Below are 24,702 nucleotides of genomic sequence, written 5' to 3'. Positions count from 1 at the left end.
TGGCCATGTATCCCTAGCGCTGACACCACCGGGTGGCCTTAGCTCAAGGGCCAGGTTCTCCTCCTGACAGGGCTGCTGCAGCCTGTGGGCTACAGCACAGGGTGGGAAAGGATGGGGTGGTCAGCATCGGGCTCTCCTTGGGCCTCTCCAGGAAAAAGGAGCTTGTACCAGTACATCGACCAGGGCACGCCAGAGCCCAGTGACTCGTCAGCAGGAGAGGAAGCTCCAGCGCTGGCACAGCTGAGCCAGGACCCTGCAGCCTCCGGCACCGCAGCAGCTCAGCAGATGGAGGGTGAGCTCCAACAGGGTTTTCCCAGCTCTATCATTCCCCAGGGAGCTGGCCTTCTCCTGCTGGTCCCCACAGCTTGTACCCACATCCTCCCCCCCAGCTTTGCCCTTGCTTGTGCAGCTTGTGTCACCTCATCCTGCTTCTTCCACCCTTGTCTCCAGCTTGTAGGGAAGTGGATTGGATGTCTCTGGGTCATTTTGGCCATTTGTTTCTCTGTCATCTGGCCCTTTGCAGCATATCTGCCCTGCCCTTGGGTTTTCTCTTGAAGCTTTTAGGTGGCCCAGCCAAATGAAGCCGGATCTTTCCCCCTAGGAGTTGACTCCACAGTCTCCATGTTCCAGATCTGTTTTCCAGGACTTGGTGGGACAAGGCCAAAAGGCCAGCCTGAGCTGGAGCTGGTGACAGGCCTGCTCCAAGCAGGAGATCAGGCTGGACACCCAGAGCAGCTATTCCCTCTGCAGTGCTGGGGCCCGGTGTCCTGCTGCTGCAAATAGCGTTCCTTCGAGGAGGTGGCTGGCAGGTGATGCACTCACTCTCTCTTGCAGATACTGGGGCCAGCAGTGCTCCAGAGATCCCAGTGCCGGGAAGCAAGTGACAGTTCCATGGAGCTGGATGTTGACAGGGTGCTCAGATGACCAGCTCAGCTTTCTGCCTCCTGTTTGGTGACTACAGCCTGATCTGCATTGGGTTTTTTTGGGATTTTGGTTGGCTGGCTTTTTTCCCCTGGTTGCAGGGTACCTGGTTTGCCTGGAAAAAAAGGCAATTTTGCATTATAAAATAAACCAGCATGTCACCTGTCCTTAGGATGTACGTACTGTCATTTGTTCTTCACATGTGAAAAGCAGTTGGCTGGGACCAGCTGCTGGACCCTATCTGGTGCAGGGGCCATGGGACAGGACAGTGTGGCATAGACTTACCCACGGAGCAAAGGAAGTGATGCCATCAGTACCATGGGTTTGCCTCTTAGCTGGTGTCTTCCAGCAATGCCTGCAGTGAGTCAGGCTGAAGAATAAAGATCCTGTTGGTCACAAAAGTTGACATGGTAAGTCCAAGATAGGCAAGAGCATCTCCAAAACCATTTGCTCAACAGCTGTCTGTGAGGGAAGCAGCAAGGAGGTGGGAAGTGGATCTTGTGGTGGGGCTTACTTTCCCTTGGCAATAAATGGGTGACATTTGCTGGTTTAGCCCAGAGCTGTACAGGACAGCACAGAGCTAAGGACAGACCAGAGTTCTATTGCTAGGTACGATCTTATTGGCATCACGGAGCTGTGGTGGTGGTATTCCAAAATCAGGGTTCTTCACGTGGTGTGCAAAGAGTGCAGTAACACACAGAGTCAAGATGGCTGTTTACCCATGTCTGGGCAGAGATGGTGCTGGGTGGTACCTCCACAGAGCAGCACCCCCTGCCCTGCCCTGCCCACTCTCCCCTTCATACAGTTCAGACAGTGAAATCTGGGTTCTCCACACACGCAGCAGTCTGTGTCTGCCATCGTGGCTCTTACACACTCTCATCTCTGTTTCAAGACGTATAGATCGATTTCACTGCGTGTGTTTTGTGAGGAAGGGTCTCTGTGGGCAAGGGTCTCTTATGGCAGAAGGTGTTTTAGTATTAGAATGAACCAAGTTCCCTTAGGAACACCGCTGTCTTTGGTTTGCTGGGCTTTTCAACATCACACCTGCCTTCCTAATCTTTATGAAGTGAGCTACTGGTCTTCTGGTCCAGATGGCTTCTGTATCAGTCTTCTGCCTCCTCTTGAGGTCTGAGATCTTTAAGGAAACGCTGGACTTCTTCGTGACATGCAAAATTCAAACCTCTGCATTTTCAGGCTTTCGCACACATAGCACTTTACAAAATTTTACCTTCTTTATTGCCAAGTAACAATTCCCCCTTTGAGACTTAGACAAATATTTCATATTTAAAATAAGTCTCACTTAGATCCCTTTAATCCCAAATCTCTGTCCTTGGGAGGCTTCAAGACTTTCTAAAACCGCCTCCTCATATTCTTCCCACTGACATACATCTCATTGGAATTTCTTCCTACTTGTTAGGGGGGGTCCTCCTCAAATCTTTCCTGCGTTGTGGATGCCATTATAGGTGAGGATCCTGTATTACTACTCATATAATTATGTTCTTGATCCATCCAAAAATCATATGAGCTACTGCATTCAGTGTTATGAGCATCCTCATTTTGAAGTAGGCTCTGTAAACTCCCCGGTAAGGAGAATCCCACCCTGTGGGGCATTTTACTCAACCACCCACTTTCCATGCTGTTCTCAGATCACAGCCAGTTTTTGCTGCTCTCTTCAGCTGATCTAGTTGCTTGTCCAGATTTTCAGTGCCGTTTGGAATACAACATTTTTCCAGTCCAAATAGCCACAGACTCCATGTTTGTGCCATAAAAGTAAGTTGAAGTCCAGGTGATTCTGTGAAGCCATTTTGGAAGTGGCTTGCAGCTGGATGTTCAGTTCTTCCGTTCCCGAGGCTTCCCTCTGTAAACCTGAATGATATAAAGAGAGCCTGGTTTTGAAAGAGGCTGTCTAAGATAGACTCTGGAAACCACCCTGTAATAGTTCCAGTACTGGGGGTGTACCATGAATGTGTCTCATCCTTCCCCACAGGCTAGTTCCTAGAGGTGCCTTTCTCCACAGACAACACACTGTTAGTAATCCTTGTACCCAGTATTGATTCTGACCTGCAACAGGGAGGTGAGCTGCCCATTTTTCTTCTCTGCTATTCCATATTGTGGGTCCGAAAGCTGGAATCCCTAAGTGAATGCAAGTGATTTCTAAGGATCATTATCTGCTTGGTGAGTGGGGATGACACATGGTGAGCAAGAGTCATTTAGAGGGGTGGTATTGTTTCTACATATACATCTTGGCCTTAAAGTTTGAGCAACTGGGGATATTCTGAAGATTTTGGGATCTGGGCTACTACAATTACAAATTCTGGTACGGTTCCAATTTGGTTTTATGTCCTTGAAGTGGTTCGGGGTGTACAGAGGTTAGAATACATTAGTGTTAGTTGTAAGGGATCCTCTGGCCTTTCTTCCTCTCCTTCCCAAGTGATGCACCATTTTGCTGTTTGGGCATATTCCCATTCTCCTGCTTGTGGCACCTTCCAGACTAGGGGGATTTGACAACCCCATGGGATATCAGCACACTGATCTCCCGATGGTCTATATATAACTTTTGTTGCTCATGGGACTTGGGGTTTATGTTACACCTGCTAGTCGTGTCCTTCCCTGTGCCCCTTCTTTGTTGGCAACTGGTCACTAGCGGTGTCCCCCAGGGCTTGGTACCAGGGGCCAGTGTTGTTTAATATCTTCACTGATCATCTGGAGAGGCAACTGATCTGCTGGAGGATAGGAAGGCTCTGCAGAGGGATCTGGACAGGCTGGATCAACGGGCCAAGGCCCATGGGATGAGGTTCAACAAGGCAAAGTGCCAGGGCCTGCACTTGAGCCACAACAACCCCATGCAACACTACAGGCTTGGGGAAGTGGCTGGAAAGCCCCTCAAGGTAAAGGAGCTGGGGGTGCTGACAAGTAGCTCAAAGGAGGTGATCCTGCCCTCTGTCCTGCTCTCATGAGACCCCACTTGGAGCACTGTGCACAGTTCTGGTTTCCTCAGCATAAGCAAGACATGGAGCTGTTGGAAAGCCCAGAGGGAGGCACGAGAATGAGGGGACTGGAGCACCTCCTGTATGAAGACAGGCTGAGAAAGTTGGGGCTGTTCAAAAGAGAAGGCTGCATGGAGACCTCATAGCAGCCTTCCAGTATCTGAAGAGGGCCTACAGATGGTGGAGAGGGACTCTTCATTAGGGACAGTAGTGATAGGACAAGTGGAAAGGGGTTTAAACTTGAACAGGGGAAGTTCAGGTTATGTATAAAGTTCCTTACTGTGAGGGTGCTGAGGCGCTGGCACAGGGTGCCCAGAGAAGCTGTGGCTGCCCCATCCCTGGCAGTGTTCAGGTTGGACACAGGGGCTTGGAGCAACCTGCTCTAGTGGAAGGTGTCCCTGCCTGTGGCAGGTAAACGATTCATCCCTGGGAGTGTTCAAGGACAGGCTGGACAGCACCTTGAGTGACATGACCTAGTGTGTGGTGTCCCTGCCCACAACAGCGGGTTAGGACTAGATGATCTTAAGGTCCCTTCTAACCCAAACCACTCTGTGACTCTGTGGTACCACTGAGCCTTTTTGACACCCAAGCCACCCAGTCAGCAGCAAAACAGCACAGAAGTGGGGAAGAACTCAACTGAGGAGTTCTGAGGAGCTGTGAGGAACTGATTCCTAGCTGGAAGTCTTCTGTTCACATTTATTAGGATGGCTTTAGCTTGATCAAATCAAATCCAAGCACACAGCTGCATACGGAATGTTTTCAACAAGCACAACTTTTTATTTCTGTAAAAACAAGACACTTTTCAGGAAGGACCAGTTTATCAAACAGCAGTTTGCTTGTTAATACACTTAAATACACCGAGTTACAATTTAGTGGGAAATACATTAAAAAAAGCTTTCAAGTAGACAAAATAAATGTAGTAAAATTGGACTATCCTTCACACGTCTCCCTCAGAGAAAAACGTTTCTCCAACGGAATGAACTTCCACCCATCATCTGCCAACAAATCTCTCTACTGGATACAAGCTGCAGGAGCAAGTGAGGGTGGGCAGGGACAGAGGGTTAATATCCAGTGTTGGAGATAAAGAGCAGTCTGAATCACGACAGACCAGTCCCCATTCCCTCAACTATCAGGATGTGTATAGTGTAAGAGTGACCCAGCCAGCACGCAAAGAGAGCTGCAAGAGGTAGGAAATGCCTCCCTACTTCCCACTGTCAGGTCCCTGCAAGGTTAAGGATGCCCAACTTTGTTTCCCACAGCACTGTGGAACTCCTGTGACCCTGAGAGGCGTTTATGAACAGTCACAGGAATGGGAACATAGCCCCACAGTCCCCAGTGCTGCTGGGTGGTAAAGAACCAACAGACAGAGAGCTTATGGAACAAAGTTGCTGGATGCAGGTGACCTCTTGAGTAGAAGGAATAATGTCTCAAGATATGGGAGAACAGCACAAATCAGCACAGGTAAACGTTCCTGCCAGGACACAGGCAACAGAGAATTCATAGCATCATTTAAATAACATACCAGTCTAAATGAATTCAAAAGACATCTGCCATGTGCAGGAAGCCAGAAAGCTGACTGTGTTGCAGACTGGAATCCAATCTTCTTTCTACTTTTTGTCCTTTTACTTTTTGTCCTGTTTCTACCTTTTCCCCTTTTTGTTCAGAGACATGATCCATCACTAAATTCTTTTACCAGATTTTGCAAACTGAGGAGTAAAACTTACCCACTCTCCCAGAGAGAAGGAAACGGCATCTGAACAGAAGATACACCCTGATCTTGCCCTGTGTGCTGTCACGTAAAAAACATGAGAAAAGGCACCGTGTGCAACAGGGGCTGTGTCCTGTGTCCCGTTCCAGACCCACACAGTGGCAGAGCTCCCAGCCTTCACTTCAGCAAGTGCAAAGGGCAATTCAAGTTTTCCTACCAGTCGCCAAGACTAAAATTAAATGTTTGTAAAAACAGAAACATTTAAAACTCTTTAAACAATTTAAATCAGAACAGTTTCTCTCAGAGCATGACACATTTTATGTTTAAAAAAACAAGGGAGGTGGGTTATTAAATAAGAATCTACATATCTTAAAAACAGAGGTTCTTTACGTTACAGCCAGCAGTGTTGACTGTCCTAAAATGTCCTATCCCCAAGGAAGAATGTTCATAAGTTATTTCTTTGAAGTGCGTCGCAGAGGTTTTGATTGGCATCTGGTTCCTCAGTCATCACTTCCACAGCCTCCCACTCCCCTGACCTGCTGGACTTCTTGATGGCCTCTACTACACTTTGCATGTACAGACCATCTTCAAAGGAGGCTGCCATGGAGACAGGTTTGTGATCCCATGTCCGACGGTCTTCCTGGTCCTGGAAAGACTGCCGCAGTGCTTGCACCATGTACACCATTCCTTTTAGGTAAAGCAGCGGGATGTCTTTAAACCCCTGATCCAGAAGGCCCTTGTTGACAGTCAGAGAGTCTGTAAACAGTAGTTCTTCCTGGACAGCAGTGTTTTTCTGCCCATACAAGTCCGTCCCGCGAGCTACAAGGCGACCAGCAGACCCCACAACCATGACTTCATGGATAAATGATCCAGGCATGTTAAAGTTGAGAGTCACAGTGCAACAGATGCCATCGCTCATCAGCATCTGGAAGAAGCAGAAGTCATCACTAGTAACATGGCGGATACCACTTATGGCTGTGTTCTGCTTCACAAAAGTCTTGAGCAAACCATGGACCTTCTCTGCTCTCTTGCTGATGAGGTGAGTCAGAAGGTCAATAATATAGGTTCCCATCGTATGCAGGCCACCTCCTCCCATCAGCTCATCGCAGATCCAGTTGTACTTGTGGCTGAGCAGGCTTCCCCCATACACTCGCACATCACATATCATCACCGTGCCCACATAGTGTTCCTCTATCAACTGCTTCATCTTCACAAAGGTGGGCAAGAAACGGAGAACATTGCCAACAATGCTCATCAGCTTAGGGTAGTACCTGGCAGCTGTCACCATTCTGAAGGCATCCACAGAGGTAGCAGCTTTCTCACAGATCACATTCTTCCCTATTCCTGCAGCACAAATGAGGAAAAAAAAAAAGTAAAATATAGCACACATGAGAAGAATACGCTGAGATGCTCCGAAGGCTGCCAAGAAGTGGTGTTGGAGTCAAGCTTTCCTCATGCAATTTCAGAGGTAAAGGTCTGGGAACTGAAATAAGAATGCCAAGTGCAGCAAGAGTCAAAGCTGCTTCCAGGATGCTCCAGTTGTAGAGCTGACAAACTCCCACATAGAGGCTCCAACTAAAGATATGGCTTTTACATCCTGAAAGACAAATGGCATCACACGGCATCCATCAATACACGATTTGCGTGTGATAGCTAGAAAATTATCTGAATGCCTGTACAGCCAGAGGAAATAAAACACGTCCCCTGCAGGGAGGAGGTGAGTGAAGGGGAGATTTGATTTTCACTTTGTATTTCACCATCAATATGAATTTAGTATTTCAAATAGATTAATAGAAATGGGTCACAGAACATACTTAGTGGCCTATGTATAGAGTACCAGAATTAGAAAGAATGCTTTGGAAGGTGGATTGTTTAAAAAGCATTGCTAAATGGGAAGCACCACATATTGGTCTGCACATACAGCCTTCCTAATAATGCACTTCAGCTTGTACTCAGCCTCAGTCAACCTGGGCAGTCAGCACTTCATTTTTATGTAACTTTAAAGCAGAAATTAAAGCAATACAGAGCATTCCAGTTCAGGCTCCAACCAAATTCCTACATTCAACGGTCCTCCTCCCCCATCATCACCCATGGCATGGCTTTAATCTTCCATAGACTTCTGCTCTGAAAAATACATTACATTTGTCAGGGTAACAACCAGGGTGCACATACAAGTCTCTGACACTGCTTGGTGATGTCAGACCTGAAGGTCAGTCACACCACACCAGTTTCTACACTAAGAACTGCAGGAATCGCTGCACATGGTGGTGGACACCTCTCCAAAAGCCTTACCTTACCCAGAAGCAGACTGTGCTCCCTGCTCAGAACAGCTTTTAATGGTCTCCCTGATGAGTAGAAACCAGCACCAGTACCAGTACTTACATGGGGCTCTGACAGGCGAGGGGAAGACAGATCCCCCAGTGCAGCTCCTGGCTGCAGTGCCCAGCTCAGCCATGGGACAACTACAGCCAGAGGAAACTCAGAACCTCTATTTCTAATAGAACAAGCAAAACTGAGTCAGACAAGAAGACTACAAATTTTAGTGGTCTCTTCCAAAGAAATCCCCTAAATTGACATGACTCTAGAGAAGGACAAGGTCAAACTCCCTGGGGACACTCTGGCTGCCCACTGGTAACCTCCTGTTTGAGGGACCATTTTTGACTCCCCCATCCACAATCCTGCTGCTGAGATGAAACACAACACTCTGTTGGTCTTCCCTATGCCTCAGCCCGGAGGCAGACCAGCACTCCACAAGGACTCTGTGACAACCTCCATTGAGGAGATCCTTCATGGCCAAGGGGGGCCTGCCGAGTAGCCTGCATGGTTAGCGGTCCTGCTGCCCTGTGTCTTGGTTGGATGTGCAGGTGAGTGGACACCATGGGGTAGCCATGCACAGAGGTGTCCCTGCAGCACAGTCTGGAGGGGATGATCTGTGTGAGAGGAGTGGGATGGGCAGGGACAGTCACCGCTTCCCCTCTTCAGCTGTTGCTTTGCCTGGCTATCATAGCCACAGCTGTCCATCCAGCACTGTCCATAAACACCTGAAGTCCCCAGCCTTGCCTCTCTCAGCACAAGCTCCAGTGTTGACTCCAGCTACTAAAACTATTTATTTATCCCGTGCAAACATGCCCATTGAACTGAAGCCCCAGTTCTTTACTCCCCTGAATAACACCAGGTACCCAAGGTTACACCTAGGAAGATGGACAACAGGCTGCTGCTGAAGCACACCAGAGCTTTGACCGTTGCTTTGTCCACCATAAGATGCCAGGAGCATCTGAGGAGTCTTCCCAGATAACTGGCTGCTTCAGACTGACTTGCTTAGGGAGCCTCCTGAAGGATGAACGCTCATTCCAAAACACACTCTTCCACCCCAGTTCCTGTTTGCTTGTGGTATGAAAGAACTCCATGCTACTTGTCACAGAAACGGGAAGCACAATATGCAAAGAGCACTCACAGCATGCTTGTTCATCCTGTTTCAAGAACAGGAAACCTGGATTTGACCACCCAAAACAGTGATAGAGCCCTTTCTCACTCCTTCCTTCAGAATTAACATGTATGTGCTGTAATATGTAGGGACTCCACAAAACCAGGGGTTCAAACAATCTGCTGCAAAGATATCATGAACGATACAGTCAACCAGTATAAACCAAGAGGGATGAGAATTCTCTGCAGCCATTCCAGAAGCCACCCCTTAGTGGCTGGGCTCAGTACAGGCAGCAGCATTACCTTTAGTATTCTGATGACATCTGACTCTGAGGACTTCTCATGTTCTGCCTCACGCACAAACATCCCATATTTTACACTCTACTCCAGCCAGAATCTCCACTCTATGCTCCCTTAATGCAAAGGTGGATGCATTTTAACTGTGGACATGAATCACAACATAGGCATTCTGTGAAAGTAATTTAGTGCCTCTGAGATCAAAAGAAACAAATTTTAGGATAGCTTCTTGCTTTGCCTGTTGTGGAGATAAACCATGAGATTACACTGATTTGAATTTGAATTACCCTCTAAGCTTTGATCTGTTCTGTCTGGTTCATGAACTCAATTCAGCAGTAGTGCTTTGTGCCCGTCACGCTGGAGCTGTACCCAGGCTTGTTTATGGGTGTCTCTCAGTAAGAAACTTAATGTAAGCAAGTTGTATCACATGGAAAAATTTGGTCTTTCTCTCATCTCTGCCAGAAGTAAAAATGTAAGCACATTTTAAAACAGGCAAAGAAAATAAGTATATAAATAAAAGTGTAAGCACTTCAAAACAAACAAACCCCAACAAAACAAAACACACAAGACCTGTACGTTGTCCAGCCCTGGGGCCTCCAACAACAGCTCTGGAGCTGTTGGAGTGAGTCCAGAGGAAGCCAGAGAGATGCTCTGAGTGCTGGAGCACCTCTGGCTGGAGACAGGGTGAGAGAGCTGGGCTGGTTCAGCCTGGAGAAGAGAAGGCTCCTTAAGGGGAGACCTTAAAGCAGCTCCAGCACCTAAAGGGGCTACAAGAAACCTGGAGAGGGGCTTGGGACAAAAGCCTGTAGGGACAGGACAAGGGGGAATGGCTTTAACCTGACAGAGGGGAGATTGAGATGAGCTCTTAGGCAGAAGCTCTTCCCTGTGAGGCTGCTCAGGCCCTGGCACAGGGTGCCCAGAGAGGCTGTGGCTGCCCCATCCCTGGCAGTGTTCAAGGCCAGGCTGGATGCAGCTTGGAGCAAGCTGCTCTAGTGGAAGGTGTCCCTGCCTGTGGCAGGGGTTTGGAACTGGATGAGCTTTGTGGTCCTTTTCAATCCAAACCATTCTGTGATTCTATTTAGACATTGCTGTATCAATCTGAACTTTTAAAGCAAATTTACTTGCCGTCTCTAGCCCTACCCTGATTTTGTGTTACTTCAGAAAGTTCAAATATGGCAAGCTGTCCAACACTGGCTTAAAATATGTCATGACATATTTGGTAGCAGATCTATAAATACCATTGTGATGAACCTAGGAAGCTGACAGACAACGTCATCATCACACTGGGTCTGAGACACCTGCATCAGTTTGCAGATCAGAATGTTCCACAACATCCCTCCAGTTCCCTAGCTTTTCCAGCTTCCCACTTATCTGTGCTGCAGTCAGGTATACATTATCACCTCTGTACTAGTGCACCAGCTTTGCCCCCATTTCCCTCTCTGGATAATGTCATCTTACAGGTTCACAGCCATTGAAGAAAAAATTTCAATCCATTTTAGTTAATAATTCACTAGACAAGATTCAATCTTCTCCTTTTAGCCCACTTGATCACCAAGAACTGTAAGAACTAGTGAAATACTGATTACCTTTACTAGTGCTTGAAAGAACTTCTAGCACATTTAAAGAGACAAATTCTAACTTACAGGTCAAATATTCAAAATCAGAATACCTAAAACACGAAGGACAGTACTCTAATAAGGTAAACAAACTAACCTAACAATGTAAAACAGAAAAAGAGGAAAAAAACCTGCCTGAAATCCCCTGCTGCGTATCTAAGTGGCACTACAAATGTCTGTGCAGCAAGTTTTTAGCTTCAAAAATTAACTGCTGTAGAGCAAAGGGGTGAAGAACACCACACCACCCTGGATCACATGGTTTGAGATAATAGCCCTCCTAAAATTAACTCATGTGGACCTCCTGTAAACACAGTAAAAATATCACACTTGTTATTTGCAGATTACACACAAACCCACACCCACACTGCACCAGGTGAGAGGACATTAACACTACAAAGTCCTATGCTGGAAAATTAAGGAATGTCAGGATGCCCATGCAGTTGGCTCCCACTTCCCTGCCCAACCTGTCTGGGGTGTCATCTCTTGTCTCCCAGACACCTTAACCCGCCCATCTTGCTGGATTGCTCCTGCTGTCCCCACCTTCTCCTCTCTCCTGCATCAGGTGGCGGAAGGATTCCTTCTGCAAGTCTGCACCCAGGACCAAACCAGCCTGCCATGGGCATGGATGTCCAAAAAGAGCTTCAGGTGGTGGCCAGGGTCACAGCACACTGGCTGAACCCCTCTGCCCCAGGCACAGCCTGGGTTCCTATTGCAGAACATGAAAAGGTTTGAAATTAATGAAGCAGCTTAAGTTGCTGGGCGGTGGTTTGAGTTTTTGTTTGATTTGTTCTTGTTGTTTTGTTGTTTTTTTTTAAATGGGCATAAAACCATTTTACACACTCCCCCCCCACCATCAACATCATCTCTGAAACAGCTCATTTTTATTAAAACCTCCCCATTATAACCCATCATAAGTTTAGTCTGAGAAAGACATGAGGTATTTTAGCCCAACTTGCAAACCTATAAGCAATTATAAACAGCATATTTACAAAAACCTTCTAGGTGACCTTTCTCATAGATGGAGCTACCAATTCCAATTTTGCACGTTGGTGCAGTGAGAACTGTGCTGAGCTAACAGCTGGAAATTTCAATCTGCCAAGGAGCAAGATATTTCTGGTCCAACTCCAAAGATAAAAAGGTACCTAGAGCCTTCACAGCAATTTGCCGAGTTAGTGGCGGAGGGATATTGATGCAAACCAAATCTACATCCTGGTGCAGCAAGACATCATCAGTTCGACTCGTGTAGAAGGAGATGCTCATTTCCTCTGCCAGCTGCTTGGCTTCCTCTTCAGTCTTTCCCCAGAGAGCTTCAATGGAGAAGCCTTCTGCTCTCAGCAAGGGCACCAGTACCCGGGCAGTGCTGCCAGTTCCAAACACACCCACTCCAGGGAGCATTTTCATGCTGCAGTCATTCATGCAGCAGGGTCTACATGCAGGCCTTCAATAAAAAGTTCAGCCCCTCAGATGTCTGTTCCATCCATGGTTTCTGAAAGAGGAAAAGTTACAAGTCAGTATGAACAAAAGGCGAATTCTGGTATCAAACACGTCCACCATCAACTCTACCTTCGGGCAGCATTCAAAATTGTCAAGAACCTAATGAAAAAAAAAAAAACAACCCAAAATCTCCCAAACTTGCAATCCAGAGAGAAACAGTATTAAGGAACAAGTCTGATAATCCTATTGCAGAAGAAAGCAACTTGACAAAGTCCTGACCATCTCCTGCGCTTCAGAACTCAGGACACATGTACAAAACACACACAAGTACACCATGACAAACTAGAGATGGTGTGGAACAAATTGGGTGCAACAGCATCAAGAGAACAGGACACCTAGTCTATTACACCAGTGGTAAAAGCAGCACTGCTGTAGCTGTGATAATGTCAGTCTCTAAATGAGATAAAGTTTTATGAGGTGAAGTAGTATCTTCTAATAGACCAACTGAGATAGTTGGAGTATGCTGGGCTGCATCCCCAGAGCGTGAGCAGCAGGTCAAGGGAGGGGATTCTTCCCCTCTACTGCACCCTAAGGAGACACCACCCCCCCCCACCCCGCAGTCCTTCCTCCAGCTCTGGGGAAACAACACAAGAGGGATGTGGACCTGCTCGAGCCAGTCCAGAAGAACCCACAGAGATGCTTCGAGGGATGAAGCAACTCTGCCTGGAGACAGGGTGAGAGAGCTGGGCTGGTTCAGCCTGGAGAAGAGAAGGATCCTTAAGGGGAGATCTTAGAGCAGCTCCAGTGCCTAAAGGGGCTGCAGGAAACCTGGAGAGGGGCTTTGGACAAGGGCCTGTAGGGACAGGACAAGGGGGAATGGCTTTAACCTGACAGAGGGGACACTGAGATGAGCTCTTAGGCACAAGTTCTTCCCTGTGAGGGTGCTGAGGCCCTGGCACAGGGTGCCCAGAGAAGCTGTGGGTGCCCCATCCCCGTCAGTGTTCAAGGCCAGGTTGGATGCGGCTTGGAGCAACCTGGTCTGGTGGAAGGTGTCCCTGCCTGTGGCTGGGGCTGGAGCTGGATGAGCCTTAAGGTCCTTTCCAACCCCAACCATTCTGTGATTTGGGCACATAAATTTTTCTTCCAAATTAAATACACAAACTGAAAACAACTACTTGGCGCTTAACTATTTCATTGCAAACAGTTAAGCCCCTCCAGGGAACATCTAGAAAATAGGTCCTTGGTAAACCCCGGATTCACTGAGCTTGTTTAGCCAGGGGAGGAGAATGCTCCAAGAAAAACTCGAATGTCAGTTTGTTTAAATACAGATAAAATATTTTTGGAAAGAAAAAGGGCACTCCTCTGCAGCAGTGTGGTCAGTGAAAAGTGTTACTTAACTCGGGACAGTTATAAATACCTCCTTCTGCCCATGCCACCTAAGCGCCAGAAGTGCAGGGGTTTGCACACAATTCTTATACTCATTCCTTCCACACAAACATTTGGTGAAGTCACAATTTTTTTGTTCTTTTAAGTATTTCCTGGTAAATTAATCCCTTCAGACCCCAACTTGCCAGTAGTCTCAGAACTGCTTTTGGCCACAGATGGTTGAACTGCCTTTAGCACTTGCTTTAGCGCTGACTTCAAGGAGAGATGTCAGAAGTCTCCTTGATCCATGACACCACAACAACCTACGATCTGGCTTTTGTTCTGTGCCTTTCTGAATTCTTACCTACTACACCCACTCTGACCTTTTCTGAACGATTTGGGGATTGTTTTAGAAAGAAAATGTTTCCTTACTGTTATGAACATGACACATTCAGGTATTTTTAGATGTTTATAATGAAAAAGCAAAGCCCATGTTTAAAAAGAGAAGTGGTACTAACACCAGATCAACACCTTTAGGAAAAAGAAAAAAAAAAAAGGCAACAAGAGTCACGATCCATTTCAGAAAGGGATGGTTACTCATCTCCCTACCCTAAAATACTCACGCTAAGTTACACTGTGTGAAAGCAAACCCTGTGACATAGCACCAAGAAGTACCAGCCTGCGAGTCCCACTACTCACACTGCCCATGCTCCATGTGCAATCAAAATTTTAGCCTAGGGGAGCATACACTGACCAGCACAACAGAACTGCAACCCCGACTGAACTTTGGGAAGTTTTGTAGTGTAGTCAACTAAACCAGAATACAAACTGCAACACGTGTGAATATTTGTTTTGCAAAACACACATAAATGTTGGAAGAAGCTATAAAACACCTTATAAAATATTTACTAATTTAAATATTTCCTGAACTAATTCAGTAGGGCTTTTTCCCTTATTCTGTGTGATGTTAGTTTGTAGTGATCCCATCGTCTTTATAAAGATTAAAAAGTTCATCTGAATTGACTCCTTTTTATCCACCATCTAGCAAAACACTCAAAGATGTCTTAAAAGGATCTCGAAAATATTTACTATTCTACATTAGAGTGCAATTTACTGCCAGGAAGGATAGCCTGTATTTGAGCTTGTTTTTTGTAAATGTTGCAGGCAAACATAAAACTGTCTGGGCAGTCGGTATAGCTGCTCAAGTCCCCACACAGCTGTGTGTGGCAGTTTACAGGCTGGAAGGAAAAAAATGCTTTCAGTGAAAAGAGCATTATCATCTTAGGCACAAGAACAACGAGGTGGTTGGTGACAGCCAGCATGGCTTCACTAAGGAGAAATCCTGCTTGATGAATTTGGTGGCCTTCTGTGATGGGGCTAAGGAACCGACGGAGAGGGGTAGAGCAGTTGACATCATCTACCTGGACTTGTATAAAGTGTTCAACACTCTCCCACACAAAATCCTTGTCTCTAAACTGGAGAGACATCAGTTTGACGGATGGACCACTCGGTGGATAAAGAACTGGCTGGATGGCCGCACACAAAGGGTTGTGGTCAATGGCTCAATGTCCAGCTGGAGACCTGTAACGAGCGGTGTCCCCCAGGGACCGGTCTTGTTCAACATCTTTTGCCAGTAACATGGACAGTGGGATTGAGTGCACCCTCAGCAAGTTTGCCGATAACAGCAAGCTGTGTGGTTCGGTTGATCCGCTGGAGGGAAGGAATGCCATCCAGAGGGACCTGGACACGCTTGTGAGGTGGGCTGATGCCAACCTCATGAAGTTTAACCATGCCAAGTGCAAGGTCCTACACCTGGGTTGGGACAATCCCAGACACAGCTACAGGTTGGGCAGAGAAGAGATTCAGAGCAGCCCTGTGGAGAAGGACTTGGGGGTGCTGGTCGATGAGAAAATGAACATGAGCTGGCTTCAGTGTGCGCTTGCAGCCCAGAAAGCAACCGTATCCTGGGCTGCATCAAAAGAAGCGTGACCAGCAGGTCAAAGGAGGTGATCCTGCCCCTTTATTCTTCTCTCGTGAGACCTCACTTGGAGTATTGTGTGCAGTTCTGGTGTCCTCAACATAAAAAGGACATGGAACTGGTGGAACAAGTCCAGAGGAGGCCATGAGGATGATCAGGGGACTGGAGCACCTCCTGTGTAAGACATGCTGAAAAAGTTGGGGCTGTGCAGCCTGGAGAAGAGAAGGCTGCGTGGAGACCTCATAGCAGCCTTCCAGTATCTGAAGGGGGCCTATAAGAATGCTGGGGATGGACTCTTCATTAGGGACTGTAGTGACAGGAAAAGGGGTAACAGGTTCAAACTCAAACAGGGGAAGTTTAGATTGGATATAAGGATGAAGTTCTTTACTGTAAGGGTGGTGAGGCACTGGAATGGGTTGCCCAGGGAAACTGTGAACGCTCCATCCCTGGTGGTGTTGAAGGCTGGGTTGGATAGAGCCTAGGATGACATGGTTTAGTGTGAGGTGCCCCTGCCTGTGGCAGGGTGGTTGGAACTCGATGATCTTAAGGTCCTTTCCAACACTAACTATTCTATGATTATATGACTCTATGATCTTTGAAAAGATTCAGGGTAAGCAAGGCAGAACAGACAAGGTGAGCAAGTGCCTGCTGGCAGGACTGCACAGACATGGAGTCACAGAACTTCAAACTGGTTTGGGTTGGAAGGGACCTTAAAGCTCATCCAGTTCCAACCCCTGCCACAGGCAGGGACACCTTCCACTAGACCAGGTTGCTCCAAGCCCCATCCAACCTGGCCTTGAACACTGCCAGGGATGCGGCAGCCACAGCTTCTCTGGGCACCCTGTGCCAGGCCCTCAGCACCCTCATGCTCAACAATGTCAAAATTACAAAACACAACAAAAGCTTAGAAAAACTGTAACTCTTTTAAAACACTATTAAGAGCACACTGTAGCAACAGGAGACTGCTGCTGCTCAGATCAGCTGATTTCTGTGATGCTCACCCAGCATCAATTTTACATTTTTCTGTTTCCCATCCAAGTGCCTTTTCAAATTCTCAGTCAAGTGGAATTCATTTTAAACTCACTTATTCCCAAAATATAACAGGCTGCTGCATCAGTATCACCAGCAGCTATTGGCACAACCCCACAAATGCTAGTGATTTACTACCGTGGAGGCCAACTCTTGATGATACCAGAACTTAAGGACACCAGCTCACCACCAGTACCACAACAAATCAAGAACTGGCCAAGCCAGCCTCAGCAGTGACTGCCATCAAGGCCATCGGGCTCCTGGGGGAGAAAGTTGTGGCTTGCACAGTCACAGGCTTGAGACCCCCGCAAACACTGCAGCCAGCAGGCTCTGCAGAGTGGCATGCTCCCTGCCCTCATCTGAAGGCCAACCCGTAGCCTCTTAATCCCTCTTCCTTCCTTCACCAACTGGGAAGTCCTGGTTTGTCGGGAATGGATGTAGACACTGAAGGACAGCAAACCCACAGCTCTTGCACAGGGCGAGTCACAGAGTGTATGTGGTGCCAGCATAAATAGAGTAATTGCTGAATGAGCTGTAACTGGAGGTTCAATGAGAGCCTTTGAAAAGGAGGTACATATTCTTATCCCCCCACACACACACCCTGCAGACACACTCAAGTGGTGGTAGATGAGATATTCCAGCCCAGGCCACCCTAAAGAAGCAATCTAAAACCCCACTGTATCAGGACGTGGCCACAACCGAGAGAGGCAGCTGCAATACAAAGTCTACAAAAAACCAAAAGATCAGCACTGTCCCACTGCAAAAGTCTCCAGAGCACAGTTCTCTGGAGGGCTACATGCATTTCTGATACTTCTAAGGGGAGATGAAAAAGCAGAAGTGGAAACAATTCAGACGAGGGTGATCTTCTCTATAAGGAAGACCTAAGCAAGCAAAGATTCCTCGCTTTGGAAAAGCCATCAAATTAGTTATGTAAATCACGAAAAGCCTTTTATAGGCCAATCTTTCAGAAATCAAATTTATTGTGCATTGGTATCTCTGAGGATGGAACACTGGAATGAACACACTTTTGAGGACACTTCCACAGAAACACCAAAAGACTGCTTTTCTATGAAGTGAAAACCATACTCAAACAGGAATCTTGCACGTCAGGAGATAAAAACCAATATCCTTTTTAGAGAGATGAAATAATCATTGTCTTCAACTCTACTCTGAACCTAAATGTTCAAACAGAAGCACTTAAAGCTCTTTAACCTTTTATGCGGCCACAGAATGTTTCCATTCTGGCTGAATTGCATGATGAGTTTAAAGTTTCATCATACAGTCACAGAAAAGTGCTTTTTGACTCATATATATTCTTACACATAGCAGCAAGCATTTATATGAGCCAATACAATGAAAAACCTGATGATTCCTACAAGATCCAATTCAATTCTATGTCAAAGCAGTCAGGGAATTCAGGCAGCAGAAGTCTCAACAGCTAGAGTGCCTCGAAACCATTGTGGACCATGAGAGATGGCCAAAGAGTAACAGCCTGTGTCCAGAAATCTGTTGGTCAGGGTAACACTGGCTCTGCAGAAGGAGAAACAATTCATGCTTCTCCAACTCACCCTAAAAAGCTCCACTCTGGCTCCAGGGAACGTGGGGCATGTGGAGGAGGAGCACATCAGCAACAGGGGCACTGTTTTCATCTGGTTTGTCACTACTGTTCAGTTTGCAAAGGAAGCAAAGACAAGTAACAAGGGCTGTACAAGTAATAAAGTTGCTACTGGTGACATACACATGGATCTTAAGGTTGCATAAGAACCTTTGACAAAATCTAAACAGACTTCACTCTGCAGCAGTGGTTGTATACCTGTAATGTTAATGTACTGCACAGACCTCTGCAAAAACAGATGCTGCCTCAGTTCTGCAAGGGCCCCAGCAGAGGTGTCACAAATGCTAGCAGAGTCTGCAAGCATAACCCTGGAAGCCAGCAAGGTCCCTGCAGGAATCCAGGTGGGGAACTTCATTACACTGCCCCGAGAAGCTGCAGGTCACCCCCATAATATGGGGTCATTATATTCCTGTGACACTGTTCATCCATCCTCCTGGCATACGGACACCTGAAACCCCATGTGGAACAGTTCACACACTGATGTCAGAAACATGTTTTCTTTACTAAACATGCTTTTAATTCACTGCAGACCGGTTGTGTGATAACCCACGAGTCCAAAGCCCGGGCCACACTCACCATACCTCAAGCCAAGGACAGCACAGCACTCGTCCTTCCTGCTCCAGATGTACAACAGCAAAGGTCCCGTTATTGTCACGCCGCTTCCCGCAGGTAACGCCCGAGGTCAAAGGCGGCGGCGAGGGCAGTGCCAGGAACAGTAGGGCTGGCAAATCGTGAAAACCAAAGCAGTCCTCACGCTAACACCGTCCTGCAGCGCTCGGGGCAAGGCCACGGCAGCCCCGGGGGTGCTTATGGCATGGCCCATTGAACTCGCTGCCGACCGGGGCTGAGGTGCTTGGGCGGATCCTTACGCGGGGGTTCCCTTACGGAGCTAGACCAGGCCGGCTCTCACCTCACCGGGCTGGACCGGACAGGCCTCCACTTCACCTCGCGGATCCCTCCCTTCACCCAGGGCACCGGCACACATTGAGGAAGTCCCGCCGAGCTCCGCCTCGGCCGCGCCCGGCCCGCGACGCCCTCACGGCCAAGCAGCACCCTCATCTGCCCTTACCTGCGGGCGGGCGGCCGGCACTGCGGGCTGCCGGTACCGCCAGACCTGGCCTCGGCTCACCTCGGCCCCGCGCATCCTCCCGCCGAGCGCGCTCCCGCTGCGGCAGCCCCTCGCTCCAGGCCCACACAGGCACCATGACCCCGCCCCTCCGCCGGGCAGCGGAGCCGAAAATGGCGGCACCCAAGAAAGCTTCGCCCGCCCTCATGTAGAGCGGCCAATCAGTGGAGCTTACAAGGGCAGGAGGCGGGCCTTTAGCCAACCGACAGCACCAGAAGCCAATAGGAGACCGGCGTGGCTCTTCCTCATCTCGAGGGGCTCCTCGCGAGCAGCCCGCCGGCGGAGTGCACATCCGCTGCTCTGCACTGCGCCGGCGGGCTGCTTGCGGGGAGGCTGGCACCGGAGCCCGGGAGGGAGAGCTCCTGTCAGGACAACAGACGGATGCTGTCCAGCACGGCTGTCATTTCCCTGGTTCACTGCACAGGAGCAGAGAGCAGGGACTGCTGACAAGGGCCTGTAGGGACAGGACATGGGGCAATGGCTTTAACCTGGCAGAGGGGAGACTGAGCTGAGCTCTTAGGCAGAAGCTCTTCCCTGTGAGGGTGCTGAGGCCCTGGCACAGGGTGCCCAGAGAAGCTGTGGCTGCCCCATCCCTGGCAGTGTTCAAGTGCCGGCTCCACAGCAGCATTCCATAATGTTATATGCAAAGGAGAAAGGAGAGCAGGAAATAACAGTGCTGTTAATAACACGGGATGAGCCGTATTGGCATGCAGGTGCAGCGTGCATTATGCAATATGTCACAGAATCCCAGCCTGGTTTATGTGTGAAGGGACCTTAAAGCTCATCCAGTCCCAACACCCTGTCACATGCAGGGACACCTTTCACTAGACCAGGTTGCTCCAAGCCCTGTCCAGCCTGACCCTGACCACTGCCAGGAATGGGGCAGCCACAGCTAGAAACAGGTGCTTCTAAGTCTGACGACTGCAAAGGGGGTCGGCTTCACATGGAGGAAGTGAATATTCCTTAGCACAAACCCAGCCCTCCATATCTGAGGTGGTTTTTGGCAGGGCTTGCTCGCCAGCTTTCAGCCAGAATTGATGTGTCAGTAGGGTTAGATCTCATCGTGGAATGTCTGCTCCTGACAGGCTTGAGCAGCACTGCTGGGCCTTTATTACTTTAATAATAATTTAATACCACCTGAAACAATGGAGAAAAGCAGAACAAAAGTGTTGTGGAGATGCAAATGGGTTCTATTCCACTCATCTTCACCAACATGAACAAAGAACATACAGGAATGTATATATGCAGGATGGAGAACACGAGGAACATGTCCAAGAAGAGACATTCCAAATGGAACAAAAGTGGTAAGAGACATAAGCCCACCAAACACCCACGGGATTGGAGAGAAAGGACATAGGAAGGGATGGAGAACTGCTGAGAAGGTGTGATGTGACTTCAGCCGAGAGGTTCAGAAGTGATTTTGAAGTACCACAAAGTGAGCATTAGAGAATGAGATGAAGCCAGAGAGACTGCAGGGGTCTATTACATTTTCTTTGCTTCTCTAAGGCTGACCATTTCCCCACAGCTAGCCCACCAGTCCACCTCATGCTCCATGAACTGGTGAAGTCTGAGGCCTTAGTGGCCTGTCCCGCTCAGGTGCCGAAATACCCTTCTGCCTAGATTGCAGGAGGAAGGGCAGGTGTCTTCCCCCAATCCTCCCATTTTCAATCCTTTTTGAGATAGAGAAATGCTTGTGCACTGCACGGGGTTGGGTAGCACTAATGAACGTGTAGCATTTCAATGTTCACTGTTGAGGTATGTTGAGCAGCTGTATTTGGACTAGAGCATCATCTGCTGGTGGAAAGAACAGTTACTTCATCGTGTTTTTCATGACTGGCACATGTCAGTGGGATATGACCCATGCAAGGTCATAAATGTGATTTATATTTCACTTCTCACTTGCACTTTTGTTTCCTCTAGGGACTGTCAGCTGGGCGGAAGAGTTAGTCGTCACCATGGAGTGCAGGTTCAACATTGGAGCGGATAATCTCATAGTACATGTGAATTGGTACAAACCTGAAGGCTTGGAGGGGTTGAATCAAACCAACACAACTTTGGGAGGCAACTGTACCTATCTTACCAGCCCTGGTGTGCATACCACCAGCATGGTGATCTGTGGGTGTAGGGTCTTCATCACTAGAGTAAACTTGACAGACACTGGAAGTACCACACAAGGGACAGAGAGCGGCACTGCTCCCATATTCATGGGATGATGAGCAGGCAGAGGAGGGTGCTACAACAAGCATCCCAGACACTGGAGGAGCTGTTCCATCACAGCACTTCTGGCAAATGCATCCCACCAGGGAGCTGTGTGGCCACCATGTACTTGGACCTTCCATGCTCTCCATCCGTGGCACATACAGCTGAATGCTGAGCTGCTGGAGCTGTGGCAGCGGGAGCAGGACAGTTGGGGATGTGGGTCCAGCATCCTGCTCCAGAGCAGAGTGGGGAGCAGAGTATCCGCTGCCTCCAGGCAGTCTCTCACTTGTGTTTCTGTCTTCTAGGCTGTGGCCCTCAGGCACCTCAGACCAGTGTCACCAAGAAGATGTGGACAGGTGAGTCCCCACAGCCACATGGCTGTAAGTTGGGGGACAGGAGAGGTCCTAAGGGAAAAAGAGGAGCAGCAAGGGAGGGAAACACATCCTGATGTTTTCCCATGAGTGGGTGGGAGCTGCTGGCAAACTGAGATAGGCACCAGTGAATCAGAGGCAGTGATGCTGGGAAGGGGCTCTGATGCTCTGACCATGCCCCTGGCTAAGTTTTGATGAGTTCAGAAGAGTTTTTGGAGAGCATTCTCCAAGGGTTTGTCAGCACCCTGAGGCTGTCAGGGTTGTAAGTGGTTTGGAGTCTGGAAGCCCAAGTTTGGAAAAGAACTGCACTCCCAAAAGAGGCAATGGCAGAATGCAGAGAGCAGCATCCCTGTGTGGTGGGATGGGGGCTCACAGTGCCTCTGTGATGGTTGTGTGTGCAACACTCAGCTCCCTCCTGTGAATCATCTTTGGTTTGTGGTCAGGTGCTTCTTTACATGCTTATAGTTGGCCTGCTGCTGTGGTGGTGCAGGAGTGGGAAAGGCAAGGCAGAGGCCACAGGGAGCCTCTGTCTCCATGAGGAGCCAGTTGCCACCTTCTTCTCACCGGCTGTCCTGGACATCCAGCTTGAGAGATGTCCATCTTTGATATCCTACTGCTCCTGTTTACTTAGTGTTCCCTGCATGAGTCTGTCCTCCTGGAGAAGCTGTCCTGGCCTGGGGAGAAGGTTCACCCTGTTCCCCCTGGCCAGCTGCTGGTGAGAGCCTGGTTATGGCACACGCGATAGTGCAAATGAAATCGGTCTTGCACATCACCCCATCACATTTCCAGAAGTGTCCATCTTGGAGCTCTTCTCCAGCCCCTCCAATGCCTTTAAATCCTTGCCAACCCCTCCTGCCCCTTGGTCACCCCTCAGAGCCAGCCAGCTGCAGAGCCCCGTCCTCCCCTGCAACAACAGCACAACCAATGCATATGTTTTCTTCGTTTCAAATAGTGATCATTAGCATTATTTTAACTACTATTTAAACTATGTTTCCTTCTTCAGGAAAGCTCACAAGCAGATAAGTGGTGGAGGGGAATCAGCTCAGCACAGTAAGCTAGGGAGGGATTTGCATGTATCATTTCCTTCTCTGTGTAAAAAATCCAAACTACTGGCTCTTGAATACCTATTTAAAGGATTTCAGAGTAAAATCAGCATTGGTTTCTGAAAACATGGTCCTAGACACTTTTTAATTCCTGTTAAATGGGGGTTTACAAGCTTCAAAATAGATGGCACCTCTGAGCAAGCTGGGTAACGCTTTGGCAGTGCAAATAGTGGCGCTAGTGAACAAATATTAGCAGGGGAGATGCAGAAGGGAAACCCAGGGCTCTGCTCAGTGCTCTGTCCCCTACAGGCAGCCCTGGGGACAGCCATGATGACCGGACCTGCGGCAACCTGAAGTTTGAAAGGAAGGGGACAAAACCTGCCTCTTCTGTCATCAACATCGTTTACACTGAGGTCAAGCCACCACAATAAAAGCAGAGTGGTGGGGATGTCAGCACTGCCAGTGCAGGGGTTTATGTGTTCCACGAGGAAGATGGTATTTGAGGGAGCAACTCATGACAAAGGGTGGGATGTGAGGTGAAAGTGTTGAACTGAAGAGGCTCAAAGAGGCATCAAAGTTGTGCCCCAGGAATAGAGCAGAAGCAGGCTCCACTAAACTACAGGACATCCTCACCAGCCTCTTTCTGGGTACCTTCAACCCTGGAGGAGGAGGATCTCTAGGAGTGCCCCAGTTTAGAAAGGCAAGGCTTAAGTTAAATGGGCTGAAGAAGCTGAAGGAGGAACTGGGGCTGGAAGGAGATGCACCACATCTCCTGGCTACAGCAAGGAAACACGATGGACGATCTCCGTAACATCTCACAGCCCGTCACTCCCTGGGGGCTGTTTCCAACCTATGTGGCTGAAGGCCCATGGGATTTGGCTTAGAGCAGACACCACTGAGCTGCGGCTCTTATCCCATCCTTGTGGCATGCAGACCCATTGGTTGCTCTTGGGTGGAACATGAGGGCAGCCATACTACACCCTCCTGACGTGGTGACAGCAAAGCATCAGCAGTGGGGCTGCTAGCCATCTTCTAATCAACAACCAGCTGAACATGAGCAGCTTGTGCCCAGGCAGCCAAGAAAGCCAGTGGCATTCTGGCCTGTATCAGCACCAGTGTGACCAGCAGGGCCAGGGCAGTGATCGTCCTCCTGTACTCAGCAGCTGTGAGGCCACACATCAAATCCTGTGCTCAGTTCTGGGCCCCTCACTACAAGAGAGACATTGAGGAGCTGGAGCAGGTCCAGAGAAGGGCAACGGAGCTGAGGAAGGGCCTGGAGCACAGGGGTGATGGGAAACAGCTGAGGAAAACTGGGGGGTTTAGTCTGGAGAATAGAAGGCTCAGGAGGGACCTTGCTCTCTACAACTGCCTGATGGGAGGATGGAGCCAAGAGGTGGCTGGTCTCTGCTCCAAAGGAGCAAGGGGTAGGACAAGAGGAAGCAGCCTCAAACTGCACCAGGGCAAGTTTAGACTGGATATTAGAGTCAATTTCTCTCCAAAAATTTCTTCACCCAAAAGGGTGGTCAGGTATTGGAACAGGCTGTCCAGGGCAGTGGTGGAGTCACCATTCCATAGCACTCAAGTGACATG

At 48.6% G+C, this 24,702-nt stretch overlaps 1 protein-coding gene across 2 annotated transcripts; it reads right to left on the bottom strand.

The window, feature by feature from the left end:
* Positions 1–4,662: 4,662 nt before the first annotated feature.
* Positions 4,663–19,570, bottom strand: GFOD2 (Gfo/Idh/MocA-like oxidoreductase domain containing 2). 2 transcript variants are annotated; one of them, XM_061369086.1, is made up of 3 exons: positions 19,503–19,570; positions 12,095–12,438; positions 4,663–6,960 (listed from the first exon to the last, which is right to left on the bottom strand). In XM_061369086.1, the coding sequence occupies exons 2-3, from the start codon at positions 12,366–12,368 to the stop codon at positions 6,062–6,064; spliced, it is 1,173 nt and encodes a 390-aa protein (XP_061225070.1). In that variant the 5' UTR covers positions 12,369–12,438; positions 19,503–19,570; the 3' UTR covers positions 4,663–6,061. The 2 variants fall into 2 exon arrangements, with proteins under 2 accessions (XP_061225070.1, XP_061225069.1); XM_061369085.1 differs by lacking the exon at positions 19,503–19,570 and having other exon boundaries at positions 12,095–12,640.
* Positions 19,571–24,702: the final 5,132 nt, after the last annotated feature.

Source organism: Neopsephotus bourkii, unplaced genomic scaffold, assembly GCF_033783945.1.
Source record: "Neopsephotus bourkii isolate Nb327-2 ecotype Australia unplaced genomic scaffold, CSIRO-AGI_Nbou_v1 NB_1474, whole genome shotgun sequence".
Lineage (NCBI taxonomy): Eukaryota > Metazoa > Chordata > Aves > Psittaciformes > Psittacidae > Neopsephotus > Neopsephotus bourkii.
This window is presented reverse-complemented; position numbering and strand designations above follow the sequence as displayed.

Bases quoted from the DNA above. Each gene is read 5' to 3' on its own strand.
- GFOD2 (XM_061369086.1), bottom strand. From the start codon at position 12,368: ATGAATGACTGCAGCATGAAAATGCTCCCTGGAGTGGGTGTGTTTGGA. The intron at 6,961-12,094 runs GTACCTTTTTAT...TTTGTGCTGCAG, and splicing joins AATTGCTGTGAAGGCTCTAG to GAATAGGGAAGAATGTGATC.